Source organism: Gorilla gorilla, chromosome 9, assembly GCF_029281585.2.
Source record: "Gorilla gorilla gorilla isolate KB3781 chromosome 9, NHGRI_mGorGor1-v2.1_pri, whole genome shotgun sequence".
NCBI classification, from domain to species: domain Eukaryota; kingdom Metazoa; phylum Chordata; class Mammalia; order Primates; family Hominidae; genus Gorilla; species Gorilla gorilla.
The window spans coordinates 42,431,832-42,453,177 of record NC_073233.2 but is presented as its reverse complement, the minus strand read 5'-3'; the positions used below and the strand labels follow the sequence as shown (position 1 = coordinate 42,453,177).

The window sequence follows — 21,346 nt, the reverse complement described above, 5'->3', positions numbered from 1 at the left end:
AACAAAACACTATATAGGCTTGAAAGCAGACTGGAGATGACAGATGAAAGAGTAAGTGAGCTTGATGACAGATTAATAGAAATTGTCCAATATGAACAATAAAAAGAAAAAGGAGTAATTAAAAATGAACAGAGTTCTGGTGTGGTGGCTCACGCTTATAATCCCAGCACTTTGGGAGGCTGAGGCAGGCGGATCACTTGAGCTCAGGAGTTTGAGACCAACCTGGGCAACATATCAAAACCCACCTCTACAAAAAATACAATAAAAAAAAAATTAGCCAGGCATGGTGGTGCATGCCTGTGGTCCCAGCTACTCAGGAGGCTGAGGAGGGAGGATCAATGGAGCTCAGGAAGTTGAGGCTGCAGTGAGCCATGATCGCACCACTGCACTCTAGCCTGGGTGATGGAGTGAAACCCTGACCTACTCCCCAAAAAATAAAAAAATAAAAACTCACAGAGAATCAAGGACTTGTGGGACTATAAAAACAGATCTAACATTGTTGTCATTAGACTCCCATAAAGAAAGGAGAAAACGTATAGTATTTTTAAAATATCTGAAGAAATAATAGCTGAACATGTATAGCAAAAGACAAAAACCTACAGATTCAAATAGCTTAGAGAACCCTAACAGGATAAACTCAAAGAAATTATACCCAGACATGCTATGATCTAACTGATGAAAACTAAAGACAAAAAAAAAAAAAAAAAAAAAATCACTTCAAAGCAGCTAAAGAAAAATGATATATAATCTATGGGGAAACAACTTCAACGACTGTAAATTTCTCTTCGGAAATCGTAAAAGCCAGATAGAAGTGGCATACTTAAAGTGCTTACAGAAAAGAACTGTCAGCTCAGAATTCTATATGCAGTAAAAATATCCTTTAGGAATGAAGGTGAAATAAAGACATTCTCAGATGAAGGCAAGCTAAGATAATTTGTTGCCAACTTCAGAAGAATTGCTAAAGGAATTTCTTCACAGAGGAGGAAAATGATACTAGAAGAAGACTTGGCAATATCAGGAATGAAGCAAGAGTGATCAAATGGTGAATATGTGGGTAAATACAATACCTTTGGAACTCTTCAAAATATGTTTGAATATTTAAAGCAAAAATTAAAACACGGTCTCGTGGGGTGGCTAATGTACACAGATGTATTATATAAGACAACTATACTCTAAAGCGACCTAGAGAGTGGCAAGGTTTCTATTAATACATTCTACTTGAAGTGAATCCACACTGATTCAAAGCTGTGAGAAGACTGACTGGTAGATTCAGGAGTTTTCAGCCTGATCTCTCCATTATGAAGGCCCCATCAATTTTTTACCTAATGGTTTTAAGCAGTCATTGATGATCATTACCTAGACCCATTTTTCATTAGGAGTTACAAAATGAAGATACTCTAATTTCTTTATTCTTCTATTAGCTGGTATTCTTCAATAAAAAATAACCTTTTAAAGTCAGCTATTTGATTACTCTGAAGTATAATTCACATAGGAACGAGGGGATAAATAGTTTGACTCATACTTTTATTTACCACTTTCCAACATAGTGAGCTAGAATCACTATTTTTTCTAATTAAAAAAAAATTGTATTTACTTATTTATTTTTATAGGGATGGGGTCTTGCTATGTTACCCAGGCTGACCTTGAACTCCTGGGCTTAAGCAATCCTCCCACCTCACACTCTCGAGTAGTTAGGGCTAAGACGGGTGCCCTACCTCGCCCGGCTTCAGAACCACTATTTTTAAATGGTTGCTATGTCAGAGGAAGATGCTGGCTTAATCCTCATTGGCATAGTTTGGAATGGGTATAATTTACTCATTTAGAAAATTAAAGACCAGACCAGGCATGGTGGCTCATACCTATAATCCCAGCACTTTGGGAACCCAAGGCGGGAGGATTGTTTGAGCCCAGGAGTTCGAGACCAGCTTGGGCAACGGGTAAAATGCCATCTCTACAAAAAAAAATTGCTTTTAAATTAGGAGGGTGTGGTGGCACGCCCCTGTGATCCTAGCTACTCACAAGGCTGAGGTAGAAGGATTAGCTGAGCCCAGGAGGTTGAGGCTGGAGTGAGCTGTGATGGCACCACTGCACTCCAGCCTGGGTGACAGAGCAAGACCTTGTCTCAAAAAAAAGAGAAAATTAAAGACCAATGTCCAAACATTTAAATCATATAAGGTCTTTAATTATGGCAGGGAATATATAGGATGACATAATCATTTAGAATGCTTATACTATAATGTGTCATACTTGCATTTTATTGCCATTGGATTATTCTGGGGTGTGTGTGTGTGTGTGTGTGTGTGTGTGTGTGTGTGTAATTTCTCCCTTAGATTATAAGATCCCCATGGACAGCAGGAAGCAGAGATCAAGCTGATACTCACTTACTAAAGGATTAACTAAAATACAAAAGAAGTATATTGTAAGTCCAAAATCAAAGGCAAAACCCTAGTAACTATGGTCTTCTCTTACAGTTTTGTTTTAAACCACTATTTTAAAAAATCAATTACTCTGTGCCAGCCATTATACTGAGTACTTTTCAGTTATTATTTCATCTAATTCTCCAGCAATCTAATATCTCCAACAATGGGATAAATATGAATAGTGTCTCATTCTAACTTACGGGATATGGGCAGTTTTGCTTTCTTCTTTATACTTGTTTATATTTTCCAAGTTCTTTACAATAATGAGAAGAAAAATATTTATTAAAATATGTGGTGGGGCTACAAAAAGGGATGAATAGGACAAGCACAGAAAATGTTTAGGGCAGTGAAACTATTCCGTATGATACTATAATGGTGGCTATGTGTCATGATATACTTATCAAGATCCATAGAATGTTCAACACCAGAGTGAACCCTAATGTAAATTATGGACTTGATGTGTTAACACAGGTTTGATTGTAAAGACTGTATCACACTGGCCAGGGATATTGATAATGGGAGAAGCTGTGTATGTGTCGGGGCAGAGGATTTGGAAAATCTCTGTACCTTCCTCTCAGTTTTGCTGTGAACCTCAAACCCCTCTAAAACATAAAGTCTTTTATATATATATGCACAGAAAATAAACGCGTAAGTTTGTTCAGAGCCGATGATAATTATGAAGGCTCAAGTAGTCTAAACATTTTGAGGAATGGGGAAAGAAGAAGAAACAGTGACCAGAGTGACCAGTGGCAGGTATGAAGCAACCTGATGGGCGAGCTGGGCCAGTATTAAAGGCAAAGAAGAGAGGCTTGAAGGTCACTGAGGCTGCTGTACGCAAAGTCATTGTGGACAGCAGGATGCTAAAAGGAAGGATCTGCATGTATCCAAGGCAAGGAGTAGTTAAACCCAACAGCAAGACTGCTAAGCTGCAAGGAAAGAGGGAGTGAACATGAGTGTGTGTGTGCATGCACACTGATACCAGGGGAATATTATACAGCAGGTAAAACAAATCAGGGTGGTCACAGTCAAGGAGGACATTAACTTCATCTATGCTACTTGAACTGTTTTCTCAAGAATAAATTTTTATAGTATGCATACAACTAACATATAAACACTTTTTGTTTGAGACAGGGTCTCGCTCTGTTGCCCAGGCTGGAGTGCAGTGGTGCCATCTCAGCTCACTGCAGCCTTGACCTCCCAGGCTCAAGCATCCTCCCACCTCATCCTCCTGAGTAGCTGGGACTAGAGGCATGTGCCACCATGCCTACTTAACTTTTGTACTTTTTGTAGAGATGGGGTTTTACCTTGTTGCCTAGGCTGGTCTTGAACTCCTGGACTCAAGCAATCCTCCCTTCTCAGCCTCCTAAAGTGCTGAGATTACAGGTGCAAGCCACCACACCTGGCCAACTTTTTTAATAAAAGAATTCAAAGTAAGAAAAAAGTAAGCAAACACATAAACATTAAGTGTTGTATCAGTCAGATGAGGGTTTGAATGAACCTAGAAATGGCTCTGCTTCTTATGAGCTATGTGACCCTGGATGAGTTAATGTACTTCTCTAACTTGAAATTTCTTATCTGTTAACTAAGGATAATACATCTGCATTTGCAAGGCTATTGTCGGAACCGAAAATACAGCAAGCCTCAGGCTCAGTGCACTTGGTAGAGCCCCTGATAAATGGTGGCTGAACATTTACAGATTTACACAAGAAGTAGGAAAGAACAGAATCTGGGTAACAGAAGAGAATGCCTGAGCCTCTAGGTATAAGAAGCACATGATGAGGGTGACCAATATGGACAAGTTTGGCTGGCGGGAAAGAACAAGGGATCACAGTGTTCAAGTGCGCAGCACTTACTGCAGTTCTCTTCATCGCTGCCATCGGGACAGTCCTCAAACCCATTGCACCGGAAGCGACCAATGATGCAATGGATGCCGCTGGCACAGGGGAAGAAGGTCGGGCCACATTTCGACTTAGCCTTGGCTGCAGGAAGAAAAAGAAACAGCAAGACATCAGGAGACGTTCTCAGATGACTGCATACTCATCCCACTAACACTGAATGTGAAAATGAGTCCACTTAAGATTTATCTTAAAGTCCTTGAAGCTTTCTTCTCATTACCACCACCCACCTCAAACACCCAGCCAGATTGGACACCCACACGTCGCACTGTTTAGAGAGGAATGCTTCAAAAGTACCCAAGAGGATAACATAGCCCCGGCACCACAGCAGGTGCCAATCAAAATGTGCTGAACAAAGCCATGAGCGAAGAACAGGTAAGTAAATGGATGACGAGTAGATGAAGGTGCTGAAGCACCAATCAAAATTCATTCCCTGAATGTCAAAGGAACTGTAATCAACATTTAGTAAGTATTCACCGTACTAGGAAGTGTGCTGAGAGCTTTGTATGGATCATCTCATTTAATCCACCCAGCAATCACCCAATGGGATGATGGGCAGAAAAGAGGTAACAAAACAGAACTGCAACTGCTACGCTTACAAAGACCTCCTTGCAAGGTTGGCTCTTCCTTGGCTGGAGTCTGGGAACTTGGATTTTGGGAGACTTTGCACCACCCTAACTAACAAGAGTGGCTCACTGTGCCTGAACTGTTTATGCAAACAGTACAACTTACACTGAACACCCCTGCTTTCCTTACTTCTGGGAGGCTATAATTTTGGTACATGCTGAACAGAGGGTGCCTATGTGATCAGCCCCTGATAAAAATTCTGGATACTGAGTCTCTAGTGAGTGTCCCTGCTGGATAACCTTCCACATATGTTGTTACATTACAACTCATTGCTAGGGGAATTAGTGCATCCTTTGGACTCAACTGGGAGAGGACTCTTGGAAGCCTGAACCTGGTTTCCTCTGGACTTTATTCCATTCGTCTTTTATCTGTGTTGATTTTGCTTTGTATCCCTTTGCTGTAATTAATCACAGCCATGAGTATGATCATATACTGAGTCCTGTGAATCCTCCTGGCAAATCGCTGAATCTGGGGTGGTCTTGGGAGCCCCAAACAAATGAGTATGGTTCTTATCACCACTTCATAAATGCGCTTTGAGAGATGAAGTGACTTGCCCAAGGTCACACAGCTGGAAAATCAAGCACCGGGTGAGGCCCGGCATGCAGATTCCAGAAGCCCTGATCTCAACCAACTCAACAGCATTGCCTCTCTCTCTGCCAGAGGCTGTCACTTTTCACAACAGAAGCCGGACTCCTGCTCCAAATAAATTCTTCTTCCACTCATGCTGTACAAACAGTTTTAGCAGAAACTGCTGTAACTTGGGCTTGATTGAGTGTCCTGCTAAACCAAACAGCCCTGTGGGGTAACGTACTCTCCCGTTAATGGTTCTGGTGCTCTGGCTTGCGATTAGGAGATGTAAGATGAGATCTATTGCTACATCCCAGGTAGCAGGCCCTATAGCATCCCTCTTGTCTCCTGTCTTAGAGGCAGGACCCATGGTCCTCCAAGAAGGAAGGGCCATTTCTTTGAAACAAACAGGCAATAAATTACCTCCATGTTCTTGCTATCTGTAACATGCTGACTTTGGCAACAGCCAACTCACAATCATCAGGGCTTTAAGGCCTGAAATGTTCCAGGTTTCAAAAACCCATGTGGCTTTGTTTCACCTTGGAACTTCTGTCATGGTACTGGTGTACTCTTCTCAAAGCATAAACTCCGGACAGTCCTGGGTTCAAATTCCAACTCTATTTTTTATGACTTTGGGCAAGTTTCTAAATTTTGCTGGACTTCAGTTTCCTTACTGCGGCATCCTGATAAGTAAGCAACAACAAGAGGGCCCAAGTCGGGGAGAACAATTGTTCCAAGAAATGGCTAATCACAAACCCACTGGCCCAACATCCTTTCATTAAATACCTCGTTCCACAAGCAGGCCCCTAGTCTAGCACGACCCTATAAAACTTTCCTCCAGCCCCTGCGGCTTTGCAGATAGCCCCTTCGCTGCTGTGCTGCCTCTTGCACCCATGCAACATATTTTTGTACTTTCGCTAACAAATCTGCCTTTCTTTACCTATGACTGTCTTGGTATTCTTTCACCACCCACGACATCAGCCCCAACCAGTTGTATCCACAGCACTTATCAGTAAATTGGAGGTAATATCTACTTCCTTAGGCTCTAGTAAAGATTAAGTGAGATAATCTATACAAAACAGTATAGAGCATGGAATACAGTAGATGCTCAATTAATGGTAATGCTTATGCTATTTATCATCATCCTCATCCTCATCCTCATCATCATCATCATCACTAAGTTCATAGAATTTAAAAACTGATCCTTGGGCTGACAGAAATTTTTTTCTGATGACCAAAGTTTAGAAAGCTTATTATGAAAGGTCTCTATAAACTGGTATGAAGTGATTTCTAGGACATACTGATAAGTCAAAAAAGTAAAGTAGAAAAGAGTATCTATAGTACTGATGGCAGCAGTGGGCTGTTCAGAGTGGCCACTGCCATCACACCAGCTGCAGTGAGGAAGCGTGAGCTGTGGCAGCAGGAGCGGCTGCAGGAGCAGCAGTGGCGGCAGTAGGTCCCCTGTGCCCTGCATCCCTGAGGGAGCCAAAATCCCCACCCTCACACGGCCTGGTAGGATCCGCTCCCAGACCTGAAGCCTCTGCCACAGTCTTAACCTCGCTCTCCGCTGTATCCCAGGGGCCTGCGAGCACCCAGCTGATGGCACAGCTGGGACTTATGGGACTGGCCCTGGAAGCGTCAGGTTCATTTGTGTGGGGTTGACTGGGGCTGCTGTACCACCTGCACCTTGCCCGCCACCCTGGGACCCACTGTGACGGGGCCAAGCTGAATCATCTGCTGGTAGGGAAGCAGTGTGGTCGGTCATGGAGAGGCAGGCAGAGAGGGGCACTGAGGCAGAGCTGGGCCCAGGGCAGTGCCACACCCTACAGTGTCAGCAGAAGCATGGAGCAGGCAGGAGTCCCACCCTTCTGGGCATGGCTGCAGCCACCCAAATTGCAGCTGCAGATGCAGACATCTCTGCACTCCCTGGGCCTCCCTTACTCCCACAGGCTCAGAGGTGTCTGCTCCAGCTCCCTGGCCTCTCCCTGCTGTCAGCACCCACTCAGATCATGGAGCAAAGTTGAGGCTGAACCTGGGAACTGTTGCAACCCAGCCGGATGTGCGCACGCTCAGGGCAGCACTGACACACAAGTCCCCTGCCACTTCAGCCGCCTCCGGACTTTGGGTGAAGACAAACATGGGAGGGAGACCAAGGGGGTGCTGAAGACAGCTTGGCACTGCCCTGCAGGTGCCCCTTGGTACAAACCTGGGCACCATGAAAGGCAGCAGGAGGCAGACATGCTCCTAGGCGGAAGGGGTAGGTCCCAGGTGAAGCCCAATCTTCAAGCCAGGGAAGGCCTGAGGCCTGAGGGCCAGGCTGTGGGTCCCACAGACTGGCGTGGGAACTTTTCCAGGCCTGCCCATGGATTAATCAGCATGCACTTCCTCCCCTCTGAGGCCCATAAAAACTCCGGACTCAGCCAGACTTGAGGAGACAACAGGACAAGCTGCACAGAGGAGCTACCCTCTCTGCTGAGAGCTGAACACTCATCAAGATACCCTGGCTATGGAGAGGAGCTGCCCACTGTGAGTCTCCTCTGAGCTGTTCTATTACTCAATAAAGTTCCCCTTTGTCTTGCTCACCCTCCAGTTGTCTGCGTACCTCATTCTTCCTGGATGCAGGACAAGAACTAGGGACTCACTGAATGGCAAGGCTAAAAGAGCTATAACACAAACAGGGCTGAAACATGCTGTTTGCCCACAATGTTGCAGGAGACAAGAGGAGAGAAGAAGGAAGAGAAGGGCTGTGGCCCTTTGGGGAGCCCAGACCTAGGAGCAACCCCAAGCCAGGGTTGTGATACCCTCTTTAGGGCTCTGTGGTTGCTGGAGTCTCCAAGCTTCTGGGCACCACACTGCATTCCCCAGTGTCAGCCATGGAAACTGCTTATGGTATGCCTGGTCCACCTGCAGCCTTGCAGGGAGCTGGCACCCATGCTGGTGCCTGGAGCTGCCTGCCCCACCACAGCTGGCATACCTGGCTGTGCAGTGGCTGAACTCCACGCTCGCTCACACAACCCTCACTGTTCTGCAACTGGCTTGCCCTTGGCAGGTATGGGATCTAGGCTGGTAGTGGGAGCCGAACGCAGCCTGCCAGGTCAAGCAGGCAGAGAAGCCCAGCAGGCCAGAGCAAAACTTGGGCAAAGGTGTCACTGGCCACAGAAATTTCCAGTTGGCAAAGTGATACCCCAAAGATCCCGTAACAGTACTTTGCTGCCCTCCATATAAGAAGAGAAGGGGTATAAGAAAACATACATGTATTGGCTTATCTGTGCAAAAGAAATACAGGAGGATAAACCAGAAACTAAAGAGATTGGTTATCTACAGGGCGTGAGTGGGAAAGGAGTGAAAAAACATGGGGAACTGATATCAGACAAGATAACAGGATGAGAAGGTTACACATTTCTCTGAGTGTATCTATCTGACTTAACATATACTTGTGTAAATATACTCAGAGCAGTGTATATCTCAGAACTAGGGTAGTATTTTATATACCCCAAAAATAAACACTTAAAATCAATCACATGTGGGGAAAACTCAAAATGAAATATAAACAATAACAAGTAAACATAACTGTATTACTAGTAAATAACACCACCACACTGAAGGGGATGGGGAAGAAAAGAACCAGCCTAAGTAACTCAGGAAAACAGTATGTTGACTAGATTCCATGAAGCTAAAGAAAAAAAAAATCTACAATACTGTACACTAGTCATATTTGTTTCTCCCAAGGGTATGGGTCATCAATTCTGAAACTGTCTTCTGGGTGCACTAGGGGTGAACAAATATGTAAATATATTGTAAGATTTCTGTCAGAGAAAGAAGTTGCAAATAAAGAAAGTGGGAAGGCTAGGCCAGGCGCGTTGGCTGATGCCTGTAATCCCAGCACTTTGGGAGGCCGAGGTGGGTGGATCACAAGGTCAGGAGTTCAAGACCAGCCTGGCCAAGATGGTGAAACCTCGTCTCTACTACATATACAAACAAATTAGCCGGGCGTGGTGGCGGGCACCTGTAGTCCCAGCCACTCAGGAGGCTGAGGCAGAGAACTGCTTGAACCCGGGAGGTGGAGGTTGCAGTGAGCCGAGATTGTGCCACTGCACTCCAGCCTGGGTGACAGAGAGAGACTCATCTCAAAAAAAAAAGACAGTGAGAAGGCTAAAGTGAATCCTGAGGCTTTGGTTCATTGAAACTGAACCAAAATTTCCAATGGAAATTTGAAGGAATTGGAGGTCACCAGTATGAACTCAAGGTCTTTAAAAATTAGACAGACAGTATGGATGGATGGATGGATGCACGGACGGACAGACAGACAGACAAAAATAAATACTGACTTGTGTGTATGTATGGGATAATGCACATACATACATTTCCTAGCTCTGTCTGCTGAGAGAAGACTAGAAGCAGTACATCTCAACAGCAATAAGCACACCTAGCACCCAGATCTTGGTTTCTAAATACCATTATCCAGCAAAGAGAACCAACCTCCTTGGAGAAATAGTTGATTCCAGGAAGAATATACAAACAAGATGAACCCAGAGTATCTTCTGTTGCCAGAAGTGTCAAAATAAAGTAAATAAGTGTCCAAATATAATGGGGCATGTCAAAAGGACACAGAAGTTAACCTGAAGTTCCCAATAGCCAAAGCTAGAACCATCCAAGCAACAAAATCAACAACGGTATCAGATTATGACACAGAGAATAAAATAAATATCTGAGGCCAACAAAATAAGGATCTAGTACCTGAGACTGATACCAAAAATTGTTGAATAAGTAAGTAAAAAGGGGAGAAAGGAAAGTTCTTCCTTACTGAAGACTTCTCATTAATAAATGTAGAAGAGGTGCAGGAAACAGAAAGTCACCACGAAGCAGACACTATTGTAATAACTGTTACAGGCAAGATCTGGCAATGGATGCTAAAATTAGAAAATAAACACTTGAGGAGAAACAGGATATGCACAGTGTCAAAGTATCTTCCGCAATATGTTATTAATTACAAAGAAAAAAATAGTAACTTGACAGTGGAGAAACTTGGTAGATATCACCTCAGCCAAGTGACCATGGTCAACATCATCAGTAATGAGATACATCAACACTACAGTCCCTTCATATAAGATGCTGTGTCAGGGGTCCCCAAGCCCACACAGATTCAATGATTCACTAGGCTAACTCCCAGGACTCGGCATATAATCAAAGCTAAGATTTCTTACAGTGAAAGGATAAAAAGGCCAAGGAAAAAGGTATATGAAATGAAGTCACAGGAAACCAGGCTCAAGCTTTCACAAGTATTCTTCCAGGGTAGACACACAGGATGTGCTTAATTCCTCCAGCAACAAGTTGTTGACAACATGTGTGAAATGTCATCCACCAGGGCAGCTCATTAGAGGCTCAGTGCTCACGGTTTTTATGAGAGGCTGGTCACACAGGTTCTCGGTACACCAAATTTCCAGACTTCCAGCAGAAAAACAGCATCAACTACACTGTCTGCACAGCCAGTTTAGGCACAGTGAGCCACCATTAACAGTTGGGTAATGGGAAACCTACTGAAATTTAGATTCCCAGATGCCAGCCAAGGGCCAATGTTCCAGGCAGACTTTTCAAAGGGCAGCAGTCAGGCCTGCTGCGTTAATGCTTTTTCTGCACAGATGGGCATTTTAGCTTCTGCTGGGAAAGTCTACAGTAACAGAAAAGCAGAGGAGTTCCATTTTCCAGGGTCAGGTTTGCCCCTCTGCCAGCTCTCCAGCCATCGTGTCCTTCCAGACAGGTTCAAGCTTCTGACACACGGTCCTTGATCAGCCAGTCTGGTTCTGATCACCTTTTGAGGGATGAGGGAAGAATGCTTATAGGCTTTGCCATCTACGCTGAGAGTGTTTCCTCAAGCCTCAGCACATCACTCCTCTAGTAAGAACATCACTGCCTTCCCATTACGTTAGAATGAAACCTAGAGTCATCATGCTGCTCTCCAATTCCAGGCTTTCTCATGAAGGCCATGAAGATCTTCCTATCTTGGAAATCTTAACTACACAGGCTTCCTTGTTCCTTCTCAAGCCCAGGCAGCATATTCCCACCTCAGGGCCTTTGCACTCTCTGTTCCCACTGCCTGGAATGTCTTTTTCCCAGGGCTCAGCATGGCTCACTCCTCCATCTTACTCAGTCTCTTGAATCATTGCACTATCTGCAGTAGAACCTACACTCCCACCCTTAGTCGCTCTAACCCTCAGCCTTCTTTTCTTTCCCTTCACAGGACACATCACTACTTGGTCTCCCCAGTTTTGTATTAAGCTGTTTGGCTAACGCCTCTGCCTTCCAGCCTCCAAGAACGTACACTCATTTGCATACTTTCATTTACCATTTTTAAAGGAGCTGCACCATACAGTGCCTACACCATGTGCCTCATAAATATTTGCATAATGTCCAAATGAACCTATAAAAGGAAAGAGTGAGGCAGGAGACCATGGCTAGCATTTTCTGAATGCTTAGTATGAGCTAAGCATTGCTCTTTGTTTCACAGATATCTTTTTCTTTAAGTTCTCACACACACACAAAAAACATTTTACAGATAAGAAAACTGAGGTCCAGAAGTGAAGTAACTTGACACTGCTAATAAACAAAGTCAAGGTTCAAATCTTTCCCTTGGCACAGCTGCTCTGCCGCCTCCTTAGATTTCTCTAAGGACCGGCCCAGCTCCAGAGGACTAGGTTTTATGGGAGAAAGAGAAAAGAGTGAAAAGATGAATAATTATAAACGAATTAGCCATCATTCAATTAACCAGCTCTTTGGCCCTGCCCTTGCACCCTTTTCAGGAATTACTAATGAGACTTCCTGCCTGGTCAGCATGCTCAGTTGCTGTTTATGTCAGGGAAGCCTGTCCTGTTATGATTTACATTTGCATCATCACATGCCTGCAAAGCAGATCACAGGCAACCAGCCGAGTGCCTGGCAGGAACAGAGAGAAGCCTATCCCAGACAACAGCTGTCAGCTGCTCCCTGCCTGCATGACTTGCTACAGGGCTGTGGGGAAGGGGGGTCCTGGGCAAGGCCCCGACTGTCCCTCTCTCACCCCCTATTTCCACAAAGGGGAGATTTCCTTGTAGAACTCAGCAGCGCCCGACAGAAGGCAAAAGACTGACCCTGCCTGTCTTTAAAGTGGCCCTGACAAAGGCAGACAGGGTGACTCTACTCCATTGAATACTTGAATTCACCACTTTTCAAGGATCTGGTCCACAGACTTTTCAAAGCGGCAGCTTTCATTAGCAGGAAGATGGGGACCAAGGGTCTCCTGTGAGTTGGGTTTATTTCCTGATCTAAGTCATGTCCCCACTTTTTAGAGCCTACTTCCCACAGTCCTGGAATTCACAGATCTGCAAAATAAAAAATAAAAAAAGTAGATGAGAGTGGAGGGAAGACTAATACAATTGCCAACTTTTTATTTTACACAAAGACTTACAAAAACACCAGCAATGAGCTCTACTTACTAATACCCTAAATAAACAGCTGCCTTAGCATCCGAAATACAGGAAGGCAAAGTCTCAGAGTAAAGAACTCTCCACCCTGAAAGGGTAGAAACTTTATAGCTACATGTTCACTAGATGTCCTTATTTTTCCCATTTCACCAGAGGCCAGTGACAACCAGGTCATAAATCAGAGACAGTCCTGGGACCCATATTTGGGGTCCACGTGAGAACTAGAGGGGGCCAGGAGGCATTCCAGTGTCTCCAGGTTGTGATATCCTAAGGACAAAGACTCGTGTAACAGCTGGGGCACACAGGCAGTCCACATAGGTGCACTCAGTAACTAATTCTCACGTTCCACAGATGACAAAACTGAAGCCCAAAGAGGCAACTGGACTTGCCCAAAGTCACATTGCTATTTAGGGTCAGACTGGTCTATAGTCCAGTTCTTCTGCTCTTGAGTCCAGCTTCTTTTAACTACACTACACTTCAGGCAGGGTACCCTAGAGCCATACCTGATCAAACCCCTCATCTGGGACAGGTACAGGAGAGACTCCCAAGAAAAAGCCCTTCTCCCACAGGAGCAGAACTTTCCAGGCCTTGTATAGAAGGCTCTTCCCCAGACATCATGCCTGTAGCTCCCAATCTGCCTGGGAAGGGCTCAGGGCTGCTCAAGGTCCTGGAGGATGATGGAAACTTCAGCATGGGCTTGCTGTCTCTGGCCACCTCCCCAGACTCTTCCCAGGCAGCAATCATACAAAAGAGCTGGACAGAGGCTGCAATGTGGAAGCCTCTCTGTTCCACCAGAACAGCCATGAAGTCAGCTAATCAGACCTGCTGCATCTCTCAGGCTATGGCAACAGCTCCTGCTGTAGCTGTGGGTCTCCAGGATCTCTCTTCTAGACCTCTGTGGTTGGCCAAATGAGCAACAGCTACTCACCCTCAACCCCTGCTCACCTCCCACTCCTGCCTCAGGATCCTGCCAGTATGTGGCTGAGAGAGCCCAACGAATGAGGAGCTGTTCCACAATATCACCACCCTTGCTTTTATAAATAAGACAGCTCACTGTGAAAAAGTCAAACCATGGATAAACATACAAAGACAGATGTAAAATTTATCACAAATTGCCACCACGTGGGGAAGTATTCTGTAGACATTTTGGTAAACATGCTCTTACAGCATGGTCTCAAAAACTAGTGTGTGCAAATGGATTGCCCCAGGACCTTGTTAAAATGCAGTGGGTCTGGGGTGGAGCCTGGGATCCTGCATTCCTAACAAGCTCCCAGGCGATGCTGCTGGCTCCAGGTACCACACTTCCAATAGCAAAGGGCCACTGTCTTGTTCACCGTGTATCTCCAATGCCCAGAGAAGTGCCAGGCACACAGACTACTCAATAATTACTGACTGAATTAATAGGCAGAAATCCGAGCATGCAATTATACTTAAATGCACCCTTAAAATATATGCTATTCTGAAACCTGTTTTTGCTACATAATATGTTGTGACATCTTTTCTTGTCAATAACTACTGGTACACATCATCATTTTTAATGGCTAAGGGTAACTTTACTGTGTCTATGTACCCATAAATCCCGTTACTGATGGACATTTGGGGTGTTTTCAATAAACAATGCACAGCCAGATACATATATTATTTTTCCCACTTGTATATTATCTCGTGAAGGTACAACTGCTAGGTCAAAGGATATGCATGTTTTACATTTTGGTATCCTTTTGACTGTTGACTGCCTCCTCCCTGAGGAACTGGTATTGTCTTCTGGCCACAGACGGCTATGAGAAAAGCCTCCAGCCTAGGATTGTCTGCGATGGGCTGATTCTCTCATGTTGGCAATGACGCTCCTAGAAGCACAAAGGCTGAGAGCATCCCACGGTTCCTCTGCATTTTTGTTAAGTTGCTCCTTAACTGCTGCTGCGCTCTATTATTCTCCATCCATCTCTGTCTCTTTTCATTTTAACATCTGTGTATTTCATTATTCTGCAAAGTAGGGGACACTCCTGTCTGGTCGAGGAAACCATGACTCTTCTTTTTATCATTCTAAATTTGTACTGGGTACAGGGCATCAATCTTTGCTGGAATTGGTTTCTCTGGGTTGCAGGAATCATGGGAAAATGCAGCATCCTCCTTCTGTGAGATGCTCCTTGAGATGACTTTCCTGGGCTACAAGGTCTCCTTTGACTAAGGACCTTGACAAAGGGCAAGGGCAGGCTCTCGCTCTTAGGACTGTCCTACCTGCCAGTATTTCTCCAGAATTCCCCATCCTCTGGGGCAGTGTTGCAGAGAACAAGTCAGTGATCCACCTGCAGCAGGATCCCCAGGGACGCTTGTGAATATGCAGATTCCTGAGTCTCTCCCCTAGGGGAATCTGCATTTTTACTAAGCACACTAAGGATCTCAATGGGCACTAAAATGTGAACATCCTACTCTGACCGATTCTACCACCTTCTTATACCCACAGAGCAAATGGCCTCATGATTCCTTTCTTCCTGATGTTATTGCCACTCCAAGAATCATGGCTACACAGCCAATGTGGGACCTACTCTGGCCATGACTCCTTCAAGCCAAGTCTAATACACCCCAGATAGAGGAGTTACCATGAGATGAATATCCACAAGGAAACAACTGGCCTCTTTATGATCTTTCCCCATTTCAACACTGCTCTCTTCTTCCCCATTTGTGTGCAAGATACAAATTCTGCTTCACACACAAAAGCTGTGGGCTCATATACAAATGGTTTTTGTTCAAGCAAAAAGGCCCTTTTTAGAGCTTTGAAACTTACTCAGTTCTGTCTACTTTGTAAGGATTTACATTTACCTGTGCCCAACAGAAAATAGGATTAAAGAGGCAATAAATAATCTGCCCCTGTTTGGCCAATATCAAAATATTCCTAAGCATTCTATTACCTGTCTGGTGCTGAGTCAGTTGTGTGGGGATTCAAAAGTGAAGCTGACAGGCTCTATGATAGTGGAAGACAGAGACAGGTAAAGGAGCCTCTGCATGTAATGCAAATAGTGCCCTGATGGGGGAGCTATAGGATGCTTAATCTCAAACTAGGAACGAGGCTGGCATCAGAACAGGCTTCTCAGGGGAAGGTCGGTTTCAGCTGAGGTCGGCCACGGTCTAGGCGGAAAAGCAATGTAATATTTACAGCGTGAGGCCTTACTCATTCCGTTTTTCATTCCACTAATATTAATTCACAAACTCTGTGTCGCACCTGCAAAGAATGAGAATACATAGAAGACACCTAGGCCACATTTGAAATTTTAGTGTTTGTGGAATTGTGGAATCAAAGATGTTCCAAGCCACCTGTGTAAAGGCCTGGAGGCAGAACAATGTGGTAAAGGAGGTCAGTATGAACATGCTTCTCATATCCGCAAAAGTACCTGGTATCTTTTCATTAATTAAAAAAAAAGCCCTATTTCTCATTTAAAAAAAATGTGCTATGAACCAGTTACAATTCAGCTCACTGTAAAGATGTGAGAATGACAAGGGCTAATCAAAAGTATATGTTAGAAAAGAATCAAAGTATAAAATTCACATAATTTGAATCAACATGCACAGCTCCCCAAAGTGAAAACCGACATGTGGCCATTGCTAGCTAAAAACTGCAAAAAGCGGTCGATCTGATGTTGCTGCTATTAATATATTCAGTCCTCTAGCTCATTTGGTAAAAGGTCAAACTGTGGTTCCTTTGAAAATGACTTCATGGTTGGGGATAAGAAAGCAAAGAAGGCCTTGTAAAAATAACTGACTTCTAAAAAGTAATCTGCCTGGATTCTCCAGGAAATCTGGGGGCTAAACGGGGGAGCTCCTTTATTGTGGTCCCAAGGCAGATGACAAACAGCCCAGAAAGCAAACTCACTCCTGGAATTCTAGCCTTTGCAAAATTTATGGCTTGAGCAAGAAGTCCTTTGCTTGTTGCAACAGTTCAGCTCCACATGACTACTGGAGTAGACTCTAAGTTTTATTGATCAGATATTGCAATGTATTATTTCTTCCTAAAATAACATATTGGCTGTTTCAGATGTACACACTGGGGAGTGAAAGAGCAACAGACCATACGCTAACTGGAATATAAATACAGAAAGAAGGCATCCAGTTGAAACAGCGTTGCCAGAAGATTCTCTCGTAGAAAATTCTTTCCAAAACTCTTCTCTTTTATGCTGAGAAGAGGAGGTCTACAGCCTAGGGTTAAGAGGTCAGAAGGACTCAGAGTTAAGAAGCAGCCAGGATTCTGGGCCGGGCGCGGTGGCTCACGCCTGTAATCCCAGCACTCTGGGAGGCTGAGGTGGGTGGATCACGAGATCAGGAGATCGAGACCATCCTGGCTAACACGGTGAAACCCCATCTCTACTAAAAATACAAAAAATTAGCCGGGTGTGGTGGCACATGTCTGTAGTCCCAGCTACTTGGGAGGTTGAGGCAGGAGAATCGCTTGAACCCAAGAGGCGGTGATTGCAGTGAGCTGAGATTGCGCCTCCGCACTCCAGCCTGGGCGACAGAGTGAGACTCTGTCAAAAAGAAAAGAAAAGAAGCATCCAGGTTTCCACCTCAGTTCCACCACGTAATCACTGAGATCTTGGATGAATCACTTAACTTCCCTCAGCCTCAGCATCCCCATCTGTAAAAGGAAGATAAAGATGGTATAGAACTCCCGAGCTGTTGTGAAAATAAAATGAGATTTTGCATGTAGAGAATACAGCAAAATGCTTGCTATCTGGTAGAGATTCAGTAATGCCCTCCCTTCCCTAACATAGTTCATGGTTCTACAAATTGCTTTTCACATAGACGGCTAGTCCTGAGAAAAATGAGGTGGAAATCAATGTAATGTTTAGACAGTCTGAGGCTTTGCTCTTTCAGTTATTCATTCCACCAACATTAATTCTCAAACTCACTTTATGCCACACACAGAACCAAGTGTGGGGGCTGCAAGAATGATTCCTGCTACCAAGAGGCCCTTAGCTAAAAAAAACACCTGGCCAAGAGAAAGAGAACGAAAAAGAGACAATAAGCAGATGATTGCAATGAGATGTGGTAAGCACAACATAAGCTGTATCAACATTTGCCTTTCAACAGTTAATTATGGCTAGGTGTGGTGTCTCTCACATGTAATCTCAGCACTTTGTGAGGCCAAGACGAGTGGATTGCTTGAACTCAGAGTTCAAGACCAGCCTGAGCAACATGGTGAAACCTTATCTCTACAAAAAAAATACAAAAAAAAATTTAGCCAGGCACACGCCTGTAGTCCCAGCTATTCTGGAGGCTGGGGTGGGAGGATCACTTCAGCCCAGGAGGCAGAGGCTGCAGTGAGCTGAGATTGCACCAATGCACTCTAGCCTGGGTGACAGAGCAAGATCCTGTCTCAAAAAAAAGTTAATTACAGCAGTTAAGCAGTTAGATGTCAGCCTGCCTGGGTTTAAATGTTGTGTCTACCACTTATTGGCCATATGATTTATGGTAAGTTGGTTACCCGCTCTGTGCCTCAATTTCCTTATCAGGAAATAGAGAGATGAACACTACCAACCTTGCTCAGTTGTTGTGGGGATTAAATAAGACAATGTAATAATTACTTGGCACTTTTTCTGGAACAAAGTATTAGCTATGATAGTTAATAATATATTTGCTATTGTTTTATACATTACATCTTATTATTTGATATTACACTACAAAATATAGTAGTATAAAATATATAGTATTATGTAGTATTGAGTGTTACAGATTATCCAGCATCATTATACAGTATTAGCTATTATTACTATTCCCATTTATTATTATTATCATTTCAGACACTTTCTGCCCAGCAGTGGATGCTTAATTAATACGTGGGGAATGGCCAGAATGCAAAAGGAACTCAGAAAGAGTGGGACCCACTCAGCCTGGGGAAGCCAAGGAGTACTTCATAAACCCGTGCTATTTTAGTTGGGTATGAAAGATTATTAGGAGTGTGCTAGTGAAAAAAAAGAGGGAAGGACACTCCAGACAAGAGGAATGGCATGAACTGAAGCTCAGAATTGAAACAGGTTATGGCTTGTTTGACATATTGACATATTGACAGTATGACTCCCAGAAATCTGGGAGAAGTTAGGACACCTGGGACATAGGCTATGCAGCAGGAGATGCGTCTGGGAGCAAGGCAGACAGGAGTCTGGAATTATCCTGGAAGCCAACAGACATCTTTCTAAAGGAAAGTGATGAGTCAGATTTGTTTTTTGTGAAGAAACTTTTTATATGAACTCACAAAGATATCATGAGGCTATTGAAAGTCAAGGAAATCTCCTCATCCCCCCAACAGCCCTGAGGGAGCAGAAGAGAGACAAGCCCATAATATTCTTCGTACTTTTAGAAAGAAAGACACTATAAACCATAACAGAATTGAAAGTGGCTATCATCGACCTTTAAAGTACTTTTATTACGAAGAATGACGGGGAAAAAAAGGCAAAATTTCCACCAAGCAAGTTTGGGATTAGGAAATTATAATGTAAAGGGGTTTTTAAAGGTTATTTATTTTGGCTATTTGTAACGCACACACATATGTGGATAAAGAGGTTTTTGTGTGCATATACATTGGAATGAAAATTCTAGAGAATTTATAAGCAGGAAACTAAGATATTCCCAACCGCTGCTTCTACAGACAAATCTTGAGGGGTGAGGAAAGATCTAAAAAGATAATAAATAAATGTGGGTTAGGTAACTGAGCCTCTGGAGGCTTTTCACTACTTGGTGGAAAAACTTCCTGACAGTGGATCCAAGTCCCTGGGATTAAGACCAGATGTGGGCACAGAGATTCAGGGAGAACAGAATAGTTTCCACCTAAAAAAAGAGTCTTTCAGTAAAGGTATCATCCAACTGCATGAAAGGTGATATCTAAGGGATGACTCCTAACAAGCGGTAGAAAAAAAGAAAAAAGAAAATGAGTGAAGAGTGTAAGAATCACAGACAGTTTTCAAGTTTGAATGAACTCAAAGAGGACTCCATTCTAGACCCTTTTCCATCTCACTTAGGTAAGCAGGGTTATCTTTGCCAAAAGAAGAAGGGTTTACTTTTCAGAGCCTCCACCCTCTCCCATCCCCCTGGCTCCTAGCAAACCTTGAGGTTTTCCTTCTTCAAACATCCTCGCTTCCGTGGCATATTCTTTGCCTTCAGACTCCAAAGAGGAAGCTCATTTCTGATGAGCTCTCTAGAGGCATCTCTGAAAGGTTTTCTTGGCCCTCCCCACATGATCCACATAAACAGCAGAACCCTAAAACTCAGGTTTTGTCTCAAAACACCTGCAAAGGGCAGATATAAAGGCCTACAATGTGAAGATAAGCCACTGTAACACCCACGGGAACTCAAGACTTCCATTCAGATACATCAGAGGTGAGTGTGTCAACAGGGCAGAGAGGGAGGGAGGCTCCTTCAGGCTGTTCCCACAGCCTGCACAAGAAAACATTCTCTGTGTCATGATGTAACTTGAAAACAACTCTTTAGGGAAAATAGTACGTTAGTGAACCACAAGTCTTGCTCTAGGAAAGGTTTCACCAAGGCATCCTGAAATTTCTATAATGCCTTCTACATCAGTCACAGGAATCAGAAAATCCCATGGCTATCATCTCTTGGTAGCTATGAGCTAACTTTAACAACAAAATACTGATCCTCAGCTTCTAACTTATCCAAAAAAGCAGTGCCTTCAATCCTGGCTGCATATTAGAATAGCCTGGGAGGCTTAAAAAATATTTGAAATCAGGAGAGTATAAGTGGCTATACTAATATCAGACAAAAAAAAGTTCAGTTCCCAGAGTCAAAGTAGAACTTTTATGATAAAACAGCCAATATGTCTTCTATCAGGAAGACATAATTACATGTACTTAAAAACAGAGCCCCAAGATACTTGAAGCAAAAACTGACAGAATTAAAGGCAGAAACAGTCAGTTAAACAATGATAGAAACTTCAGTACTCCATCTTCAATAATGGATAGAATAACTAGGCTGAAGATCAACAAGAAAACAGAAGGCATGAACACCACCACAAAGTGGACCTAATAGAAGTCTACAGGACACGCTACCCAACAAACACAGAACACATTCTTCCCAAGTATACATGAAACATTCTCCAGGACAGACCAAATGTTAGGACATAAAACAAACCTCAATACAGTTAAAAGGAATGCAATCATATAACATATGTTCTCCAACCAAAATGGAATGAAATTAGAAATCAACAACAGAAGGAAACTTGTGAAACTCACAAGTATGTGGAAATTGACACACTCCTAAATAACCAATGGGTCGGAAGATCAAAAATAAAATTAAAAAATAATTTGAGATGAATGAAAACAAAAGCACAATATACCAAAACAAGGCTGAGAGTGAAAGTTATAGCTGTAAATGCCTA

General features: G+C 43.6%; 1 protein-coding gene across 3 annotated transcripts in view; it reads right to left on the bottom strand.

Annotated features, from left to right (window-relative positions):
- Window positions 1-21,346, bottom strand: part of LDLRAD3 (low density lipoprotein receptor class A domain containing 3) — a 286,928-nt gene that overhangs the window by 143,725 nt on the left and 121,857 nt on the right. For 2 of the 3 annotated variants that reach the window (XM_019036946.4, XM_055355538.2), the window contains one exon: window positions 4,274-4,399. In XM_019036946.4, the coding sequence (XP_018892491.1) occupies window positions 4,274-4,399 (126 nt within the window). Of the gene's footprint in view, window positions 1-4,273; window positions 4,400-7,715; window positions 7,980-21,346 lie in introns of those variants that run through there. The other variant, XM_019036947.4, reaches the window with a different exon arrangement.